Genomic DNA, 11,001 nt, shown 5'->3' with positions numbered 1-11,001 from the left:
TTCATTTTATGCTTAACTATCTTGACTATGCTTAAGTATCTCTGCAGCTTTGGAAAAACTCTTCTGTTGGCAGGAAGTTCCTGGGCTTTCTGAATGATGTCATAGGTTACTATAATATTGTCACTTAGTAATATTTGCAGGTATACTAAATAATGTTCATTGTCTAGGAAGGAGTACTGCAGAAAGAGATCTAGGACTCATAGTGGACCACAAGCAAAATATGAGTCAACAGTGTGACGCTGTTGCCAAAAAAGGAAACTTGATTCTGGGATGCATTAACAGTAGTGTTGTGAGCGAGACATGAGAAGTCATTCTTCCGCTCTACTGTGAGCTGATTAGGCCTCAATTGCAGTATTGTGTCTAGTTCTTTCAAAAAAGTTGTGGAGAAACTGGAGAAGTTCCAGAGAAGAGCAACAAGAATGATTAAAGGTCTAGAGAACATGAGTTATGAGGGAAGACGGAAATAATTGGGCTTTTTAGTTTAGAAAAGAGAACACTGAATGGGGACAGGATACCAGTTTTCAGGTACCTAAAAGAGTGTTACAAAGAGGAGGGAGAAAAATTGTTTTCCTTGACCTCTGAAGATAGGATAAGAAGCAATGGGCTTAAACTGCAGCAAGGAAGGTTTAGGTTGGACATTAGGAAAAACTTCCTGTCAGGGTGGTTAAACACTGGAATAAATTGCCTAGGGAGGTTGTGGAATCTCCATCTCTGGAGATATTTAAGAGCAGGTTATATAGACACCTGTCAGGGATGGTCTAGATGGTGCTTGGTCCTGCTGTGAGCGGAGGAGACTAGACTCGATGACCTCTCGAGGTCCTTTCCAGTTGTAGTGTTCTATGATTCTATGATTGATTTTGGTTATTTCCCACCACAATTATTTTTTACATCCTTCATTTTCTCCTGCTACGTAAGTAAATGAAGATCATTTTAAATAGATGGAATGCATGTTATTAAATTACTAACGGCTCCTTAGAGACTTGCCTCATTCAGTGCACACTGTACTTAGCATGTTACTATGACATTCAGGCCTTGTCTGTTTCCAGCCATGAACAATCAGCAAAAATCTCTGTTAGTGGAGATACTACACGTCACCATTTTTATCCATGCAGTTTACGCCTGCTTGAAACTGGGGGAGGCTGTACCAATGTAAATTGCTGTTTCTTCTTTGAGTGGTGTCTCTGTGGGTGCTCCACGCAGGGCTCAGTGCATCCTCGTGCCGTTGATGAGAGATTTTGCTTAGCAGTGCCTTCCCATGCCACCCAGAAACAGTTGCCGTCTTGTGCTGTTTTTGTCTGTTAGATGCACACCAATTCTCCCTCAGTTCCCTTAGAGCGAGGAAAAACTGCAAAATGAGTCTGAAGAATCTCCTCTGGGAGAAATGCCTCCAACCTCCAGGGGATAAGCCCCCAGAGACACGGGCACATTGAGTGCCCCATGAGAGGGCTAGTTCATTTCCCGACAGAGGCTCTCGAGTGCCCCAGGCTTCTCCGGCACGATCATTGCCTGCTATGTCCTGGGCCGCTCGTTCCCCAATGCCAGCTACTTCCGACACTATGGAGAACAAAAACTGACCTCAGCTGTCTACGTCCCCAATCGACACAAGCTTTGCAAAGCGCCTCACATTCCCATGAATAGTCCTACAATCTCTCGACTGGTGGACCTCGCCAAGCAATGTGCTAGCTGCCGTACCTTTCCATTGCCCAGACCCATCATTGACCAATGCATCATTTCTGGGCTGGGGCGCCCACTGTGGCACGAGAATGGTTTAGGGCAGATGGTCTTAACTTGAGACGCACCTCCATATCAACATCCTCGAACTCAGGGCCATCCATAAAACATGCACTCACTTCCTTCCCCTTATAAAGGGCAAAATCATTCATGTCCTCATGGACAACATTCCCTCTATGTTAATCTACATCAGTCGTTGGGGGTGCCCAATCACGCTCATTATGTGCAGAGGCAATCAGATTTTGAAACTGGTGCCTCAAGAACCAGATAACCCCAACTGCCACTTACATATCAGGCCAACAGAATACCAGGGCTGACATACTGAGCAGACACTTCTCTGAACAACACAAATGGAAACTCAGTCTCAATTTTCTGACAATGGGGATTCCCAAGCATAGATCTATTTGCCACAGCAACCAACCCCAAATGCCACCAATTCTGTTCCTGAGCAGGTCAGGGTAAAGATCAGCGGGAGATGCCTTCACCATTCGCTGGACCACTCCCCTCCTCTATTCTTTCCCACCGATTCCCGTACTCTCCAGAGTAATCAAGTTCCACTCCAACCGGGCTGCAGTAATTCTGATAGCTCACTAATATCCAAGACAACCTTGGTTCCCTTAGCTACAACAGCTATCAAAAAGTCAACTGATTCCTCTCCCCGTGAGTCCCCACTTGCTAACCCAACATCGGGACAAGACCCACCACCTGAACATAAAAAACCTGAAACTCGCAGCATGGCTCCTCCATGGTTCCAAAATGAACTTATCTGTTCAGAGAGAGTTAAGCAGACCCTACTAAATAGTTGATGTTCCTCCACAAGATGCATCTACCAGAACAAATGGAAATGCTTTCAGGAGTGGTGTGGCATTTGTCAATTACAACCAAACACCGCTTCCAGACCTACTGTATTGGAGTACTTGATAGACTTCAGTGATGCAGGCCTTTCCATCAGCTCAATACACATCCATCTCTCTGCTATCCCAGCTTTCCACAAACCAGTCAACAATCTCTCACTCTTTGCACACCCAATGACGAAGTGCTTCTTAACAGGCTTGTGGAAAACACATCCAAATTTATGCCCGTCTATACTACCTTGAGACCTGAATTTTGTACTTGAAACACTCAGTAGGCCACCTTTGAACCACTAGCCACGGCCCCACCACAATACCTGTCCATGAAAGTGGCTTTCATAATGGCAATAACATCTGTGAGAAGAGTGGGCAAAACTGCAGCCCTCATGGCTCACCCACCGTACTCTATTAAGGATAAGGTCATGCTCAGGCCTCCTCCCATTCCTCCCCAAAGTTATATCGGACTTCCACCTAAATGAACCCATACACTTACCCAAGTACTTTCCTAAACCTCACGTTTCTCTGAGAGAGCCCATCTTTCACACCCTAGATGCCAGAGGAGCCATCACGTTCTACTTAGAGAGAACCAGAAAGACCAGAAAATCAGACTCTTCATCTCTTTGTCTGGTCCCCGCAAGGAAACAGTTGTCTGTGTGCAATGGATTTCCAAGTGGATTGCAAGCTTTGTGGAAAAGAACCACCACAGATTATTAGGGCATACTCCACACATGTGATGGCCACATTAGCTGCTTTCCTACATAATGTGCCACTAGAGGACATTTGTAGAGCACCGACATGGTCTTTCCATCATACTTTGGCACAACATTATGCCCTACAGAAAGGACCCTTATCTACCACCACTGTAACAGATGTGGTCCTTGCTTCTTCACATAAATGACTCCAGTGCCTACCGCTGTATGGTGGGTACTGCTACTTAGTCACCTGAGTAGAGCACCCACAGGGACACCACTCGAAGGAGAAGTTACTCACTCTATGCAGTAATGATAGCTCTTCAAGGTGCGTGTCCCTGTGGGTGTTCCTCTCCCCTCCCTTCCTCTTTTCTACTTGGAGTTCTTTATTGGATTTGCGGTAGACAACGAACAGGGAGAGGATCGTGCATGCATCTAATGGACGGAAACAGCGCAAGACGGTGACTTGCACATGCATGGCATGGGAAGGCACTGCTAGGCAAAATCTCCAATCAGCGGCATGAGAATGCATTGAGACCTGAGTGGAGCACCCACAGGGGGACACTGTCATGGCTCCTTCCCTACTCTGGCATGATAAATGCAGAAGTGGGGGCCAGCAAGTGTACCCCAAAGCCTTATCTACCAGGCTTTGGTATAAAACTTCCCCCAAAATCTTAAAAACCTAGATCTTGGGAATAAAACTTCCGCTGCCACCACCCAAATGTCGATAAAGAAACCAGGGGAAAGATCATTTGGGAAATCTTACCCCTAAAATAAAAATCAAGGCATACAATTAACCAATGCCAGGTTAATAAAAAGAAAAGAACGAACTTTTATTATTACAACAATATTCCTGTTGCAACCAGAATGACTAGATAGGGAGGTAACAAAACATACTCATGGAGAAACTCCATGGGCCTAGAACTTAGTTACAAAGAAAAGCCAAAACATCTTTTAAGCAGTGCCAGATCTCAGATCCAGTACCCAATCCTTAAAACAATAAAACCTAACGAAACTACCTAAACTTTACCCTACTTACAGAAAATGAAGAATGGTGTCTTGGAGAGAGAGAGAGACATGCTTGTCCCTCTCTGTAGCTGCAGAGAACTCCCCAGAGAGACAAAAGGACAAAGGAAAAACCCAAATTCCTTTGTCCCAGGTTGAAACTCCCTCCTACATTCCTACTGGTCACTCCACCTGGCTAGGTGTAGTTAACCCCTTAATCCCCAGGCTGCTGGCTAACCCTCATAATCATGACACACACATCTTGAAGAACCATCATTTCTGCACAGGGTAACTTCTTATAGTTGCTTTGCTTATGTACCTTCAACTGGAGATTTTTTAAAAATCAAGATTGAATGGTTTTTCTAAAAGATATACTCTGATTCAAACAGGAGTTACTCCAGTAAAGTTCTATGCGCTCTTACATAGAAAGAACAGATGATCACAGATTTCCCTTTGGCCATGAAATCTGTAAGTTTATATAGAGTAACTATACTGGCATCTGGCCATCAATGGCCAAAGCCAGAACAAATTACCTATGTAAACAAATCTTTAGGAACCACCTCAAAAAACTATCTTTGATCATTTATTTACACATGTAGATTTCAAAGTACAGTGGAGTCTGGATTAACTGACACCCGGTAATCCGACACTCCCCTTTATCCGACCCTGCTGCAGGGTCTGATACAGCATGGGACGGGAGAACGGCCCCACTTGCTGCCCCGTCACTCTCTAGGAGCAGCTGCTGCCGCTTCTGCCAGGGACGCTTCGTCTGTGGCAGGAGCGACATCTGCTGTTCCGTTGCTCTCTACAGTAGAGTCCGTATCATCTGACATATTCGGTAATCCAACCATGTGTCGGTCCCGTTTAGGTCGGACGATAGGGACTCTACTGTACATTAGAAAGGTAAGCATTATGATTTTAAGTTGGCCTAATTAGATACAGAGATTTGAAGTAGTTGTACAAGCAACATTATGCTCTAGTAGTGGATAGTTATAGTCCTTAGAACTAATTATTCAAGTGTTTCTAGTTCTGCCACCACCTGCATGTGTAGCCTTTGGCAAGTCTTTTAAAATGTAGGCCTACCATCTCTGCTTAGCAGGACTGCCACGTCACAGCAGAGAAGGAATGGAGTCATCAGAGAGATGGTTGCGATTTCTTGATTCCCTCTCTAGTTCTATGCTGGCCCCAATTTCATGTATTTTAGAGCAACCCAACGACCTCTAAACCAGTGTTTCTCAACCTTTGTTTATAAAGTATCCCTTTACAAAAAATTATAAGTATCTCCAGTACATAGTTTTCAGACGCACACAATTTTTTTCTACCATTGCAACACATTTGTTTAAACAATTTAATCATAGCCGGGCAGCAGGCGATGAAATTTTTGGGTGTAAAACGTACAAAAAGAATAAAGCGCTGTAAAACTTAAAACAAAAATTCACTTTTCTCCAAATTTCAGTTGTGTTGACATACCCCCCAGACTTCTCTAGGGTACTCCTACTATTGGTTGAGAAACACTGCTGTAAACTATGCCATCTAGCAATAGTCCCCAAGGATTCATCAGCCTTCCACATTTGTGTGAATATAGCATGCTACAGAAATACTGCCTCCCCTTAGTCCAAGAATAGATTGCCATAGGAGCTATCTACACTGGTCAGGGAGTCATTAAGGAATTCCCTTACAAGAGGGTCATCAAGGCTTTTTTGTGCCAAAAGACTGATGGAAAGGCAAAGGAGACAAAGTACAGGAGAGAATCTGGCCCTTTTATTCCTCATTTCAGCTCTTGTGCACATGTGCCCTAGGACATTTGAGCGGGGAATCTAGCAGAAGCAATGTTATGTGATCTGGAGTTTTCCTTCTTTGAAAAGCTCCCCTAGGCCAATTTGGAGGAAAGACTGAGACAAAATTCCCAGTCACCTTGTCTGAGGTAACAGGAACAGTTGGTTGACCTGGCTAGCTAAGGTTTAAAATAAAGATTGGATGATCTAAAATTAACTTTTGCTTAAAAAGCCAAATGATAAATCTCTCTTGTGGTAAATCTTCCTTAATTCTTTAAGATATTCAAGTGTTTGTGTTACACTTAAAGCTAATTCTGAATTTAGGTCCAGTTTACACTAGCTTTTCATCTGTAGGAATTTCCCCCATATTAGTTGAAACCCAGTTTAGGTTCCATGACACTAAATCTGAAAACATACAATCACATGTAAGCACGTGAATACCACTATTTAAGTAAATGGGCAAATGCTTAAAACTTTGCTAAATATGGGTATGTCTACACTACCCCGCTAGTTCGAACTAGCGGGGTAATGTATGCATACCGCACTTGCTAATGAAGCCCGGGATTTGAATTTCCCGGGCTTCATTAGCATAAGCGGGGAGCCGCCATTTTTAAATCCCCGCTGCTTCGAACCCCGTGTAGCGCGGCTACACGGGGCTCGAACTAGGTAGTTCGGACTAGGGTGCCTATTCCGAACTACCGGTACACCTCGTTTCACGAGGAGTACCGGTAGTTCGGAATAGGACCCTAGTCCGAACTACCTAGTTCGAGCCCCGTGTAGCCGCGCTACACGGGGTTCGAAGCAGCGGGGATTTAAAAATGGCGGCTCCCCGCTTATGCTAATGAAGCCCGGGAAATTCAAATCCCGGGCTTCATTAGTAAGTGCGGTATGCATACATTACCCCGCTAGTTCGAACTAGCGGGGTAGTGTAGACATACCCTATGTGTTTTAAGTATTTGCAAGAGGTTGGGGATTTCTTAAAAGGAATTCTCTAGGGCCTTGCAAAGAAAATTTACAATCCCACCCTGTTAGAAGAAAGATTCTCATGTACTTTTATGTGGTTTTGGTTAACATCTAATCTAATTCATTGTGTGGTAGGGCACTTTAAATTTACACGGTTTGATTAAGTTAAAAAAAAATTTTTTTTTGCTCTTATATAAAAGTGATTGAGAGGTTACACTCTCTGTCCCCCTCCCAACAACATTTATACTATCAGGTTATAACTCTCAGGAAAATTAGCACATTTTGTTGACTATTGATCAAATTCAGTCTTGAGTTTGCAACCTATTAAGAGAGGTTACTTAACCTGTTTACAAAATGACACATTAAGAAAAAGCAACTAGAATATAACAAATGCTTGTTTTTATTTTTCTTCTCAGAAAGAGATGTCACAGTTTAAAAAAAATAGAAAAAGCAACTAGAATATAACAAATGCTTGTTTTTATTTTTCTTCTCAGAAAGAGATGTCACCGTTTAAAAAAAATAGAACTAGGAGTTTCCTAATTCTTCTACAGAAGGATAAACAGATGCAAAAATAAATAAATTAGTGGAAGTTTTAAAAAGCTAGATACTCATTTGATATAGCAAAGAAGGTGAACTATCATAGTCTGTTCTTATTTTAAAAGTCAAGCTGTATTTTCATCTGATGGTAGTTTTACAAGGTAAGATTAAAGTTTTACTATTGCACTTATTTTCAGAGAGAATGTTTTGTATTCATGATGGCAACTTCTGTTATATATACTGAGAGTGTGTTCAAATGACACTTGTATGTATCTTACGGGAAGAGAAGGGTGAGACCACCTAGAAATATTGGGTCTTCTGCACATTCTAAATTTGTCAATAATGGATATCTTCTTAGCTATGAGATAATCTAAGGTCTTATACATTTAAGAAGACTAAACTTAATTTAATTACAAATAAGAGGTAGCATTGCACGTACTCCAACACTGTCTTTACTAACCCTACCCCACACACAGTTGCAGTGATATTAACACAAAATCAGGCAATGATTCTTAATAGTGCAATTCTAAAACCTTGTGATCAAATTAGAGTGCAGCACTCTACAAAGTCGTTTTATTCTAGAAGCTTTCAATGGCTCAATATGTCCATGTATCCGTTACACACTCTAGTCAGCCTGGGTGTGATTCACTTCCTCCCCTCAGGCAGCAAGGCATCTAGGAACCTGGTAGGGTTCAGTGAAAGGCATTCTGCAACAGCTGCTAGCAGACCTTCAGGAACAAGAGAAGGAATTGGGTTTATTTAAGTTGTTTAAAAGCAGTGTTAAATTGTTCTAGGATTAAGGAACCCGGGGCATCCAACTTCCCTTTTGGGTAGTTTAACCAGTGGTGCTCTCAGTGGCTTTATGTAAACAAGGTAGAGATGTGCAATAGTCACTCCCCTTTGTCTAGTACACTACAGGGGAAAATCATACACGTGTTTAAGTAAGTTGCTTAAAGACAAGGAAAGAAATTGCTTTCTACTCTGTTCAGACACTAGCACAGACTTATTCTTGCCATGCGTCCCTTCCCTAGGTAAAAGTTTTGATTTGATGGAGATTGGCTGGCTGATAAATTGGCAGCAGTTGTTTCCCAGATACCCGAATTCGCCTAAATGCCCTTTCCTTAAGGTACCTGTGATTTCCAAATCTTATTTCTGTAACCGAAAGATGAGACTCGAAAATGGCCGGTTTCAAACCCCCCCCCCCCCTTACAAGTTTCACAAGTCTCGTTATAAATGAACTTATAAACCCATTTCCTTTTGACTTTCCTCATTCCCGCCTCCCTACAGATCTTGAATGGTTTCTCCCTCAGATGCCCCTAAAGGCGCTGAAGGGATTCTCCTCCCATTCCGAGCCGGACTCGCAATAGCCGCTGGTGTCTTCTGCATCAGAGACAGGCGAATATTGTCCACAGATGGGCTGGGGCGTTCGGGAGGGAGGCACCTTCCCCATCCCGCCGTGTCTGCTCACCCCCTCTGAGAGCGGCACTAGAAAATTCATTTCAGGCCCAATAGTCTTGTTTGGCGGGGCGCGCTCAAAATCGAGCCCAAGCCCGCGCTGGAAGGGCAGAGTGGAAGGCCACTTGTACGGCCCAGCGTTTTCCTCTTTGACTTGGATGATCTGGGCTACCCCGGAGAGCGTGTAATGGGGCTGATGCGCCTCCGGGGCCTGGCCGCTGGTGCTGGACTGATTGCTGGGACCAGGGGGCTGGGCAGCACTGGCGGCCCCTGCCGGAGCCGGGAAGTAGCCGTGCTGCGGGGACTTCGGGGCTTGCGGCGCCGGGCGGGTTCTGGTAGGAGCCGTGTGGCTGGGAAAAGGCTCTGCCGCTGCCGGGCCGCTGCCGGGCTTCCCCCGCTGCCGGCGGGACTTGGCACGTCTGTTCTGGAACCAGACCTGGGAAGAGCAGGGAGCCGCGGTTAGCACCTCCGAGGGCGGGCGTCTGGCCAGGCCGCTCCCTGCTCGCGGGCTGGTTCTCTGCGGGACTAAGCCAGCCCGGCTGTCTCAGCGGAGCGACTGCGTTACAGGCTGAGCCCGGAGCAGCGGCCCAGACCCCGGCTGTGCCCCAGGACGCCGGGCCACGGCCTCCCGCTCACCTGGATCCTGGACTCCGGGATGTGGGTCACGTCGGCCAGCCTCTCCCGCAGGTAGATATCGGGGTACATGGTGTCCTTGAAGACCAGCTCCAGCGTCGCCAGCTGAGCCGCGGTGAAGTTGGTCCTTTTCCTGCGCTGGGAGAGGGGCGGCGCCGTGTCCGGCGGGAGCGGGCAAGGCAAGGCGGCGGCGCCGGGAGCCGAGGCGGGCAGGCTGAGCTCCTCCTGGGACTGGGCCGGGCAGCCACCTCCGGCCGCTTCGCTCCTGTCTGCAAAGAGAAGGGCGCAGTCAGCCACGCGGCCTCGCCCACGCCAGAGCTGGGGCGCAGCGCTGGCACCTACCTGCGGCGAAGGCGCTGAGGGCGGGAGCCTCCGGCCGGGCGAGGCTGCCCACGCGGGCAGCGCTTTGGGTGAGGTAGAGATCCATGGGGCGGGCGAGCCGCGGCTGCTGCCACTGGAGAGACCCGCGTGCTCCGAGCGGCTGCCCTGCCGCCCTGCCCTTTATACTGGGAGCGCACAGGCAGGCGGGCTGGGGCTGGTCTGCGAGGATCAAAGGCTGCCGGGCCAGCCGCTCTCTGTAGGATGCCCTGAGGGGCTGGGAGTGGGGGCAGACCTGGGAGTCCCTTCCTTAGGTCAGAGACTGAGTCAAGAGAAGTGTGAACTCGTCCCGACCCCCCTGCAAGCTTCGTGCCACCCTTGGGATCTGCAGCGGTGTCCGCTGCTAGCAACAGGATTTGTGGGCGGGAGCGATGGGGCGCCCCGTAAGCCAGTCCTGAGACATGTGGGATGCCAGGCCACCCTTTCTTCTCTACGCCCCGGGATCGGCTGGGGGAGAAATCTGTTTCGATTGGTTAAAAACAACTGGCTTTTTGAAACAACAGCCCTTGCTATGTGCGCAGCCCGAGCGTGCCGGAAACCGATTGCATCTTAACAAGAGAAACTATTTGAAACCAAGCCAGCTGATTCAGAAATCGGAAATTTCCCGGTTCCGACTTGCACATGTAGGCGGCTGGCCCTATGCAAAACGATAGATGGACGATGCAAAGCATTATTTATTGGAGTCCATTCCTTTATATCGCGACGTCCTGGATTTTTCTCCTTTATCATGACGTGCGTTTGAAAGAAACTGACTTTAATCCATCAAAAGTAGTGACCAAAGGTCCAGTCACCTGATGGTTGTTGGGAGGCGAGCGGGAGGAAGGGAGTCATCACAAAACCCACCCAACACTTGGCTTTGTGTTCTTCCAGTAGGTGGTGGTTAATTTGTGCTTGTAGTAAATGTCTATAGCCAGAAGTCTCCACTTGGTTCACTAGACCAGTGGTCCCCAATGTGGTGCCCACGGGCGCCATGGCACCCGCTGG

The 11,001-nt window shown here is 46.6% G+C and overlaps 1 protein-coding gene across 1 annotated transcript; it reads right to left on the bottom strand.

Moving 5' to 3' along the window:
* Positions 1-7,026: 7,026 nt before the first annotated feature.
* MIXL1 (Mix paired-like homeobox) lies at positions 7,027-10,255 on the bottom strand. The gene is made up of 3 exons (XM_075925301.2): positions 9,982-10,255; positions 9,643-9,908; positions 7,027-9,442 (listed from the first exon to the last, which is right to left on the bottom strand). The coding sequence occupies exons 1-3, from the start codon at positions 10,064-10,066 to the stop codon at positions 8,858-8,860; spliced, it is 936 nt and encodes a 311-aa protein (XP_075781416.2). The 5' UTR covers positions 10,067-10,255; the 3' UTR covers positions 7,027-8,857.
* Positions 10,256-11,001: the final 746 nt, after the last annotated feature.

This window comes from Pelodiscus sinensis, chromosome 3 (assembly GCF_052426305.1).
Source record: "Pelodiscus sinensis isolate ZL-2025 chromosome 3, ASM5242630v1, whole genome shotgun sequence".
NCBI lineage: Eukaryota > Metazoa > Chordata > Testudines > Trionychidae > Pelodiscus > Pelodiscus sinensis.
Note: the sequence above shows the minus strand (reverse complement) of the source record. Positions and strands in the feature narration are given on the sequence as shown.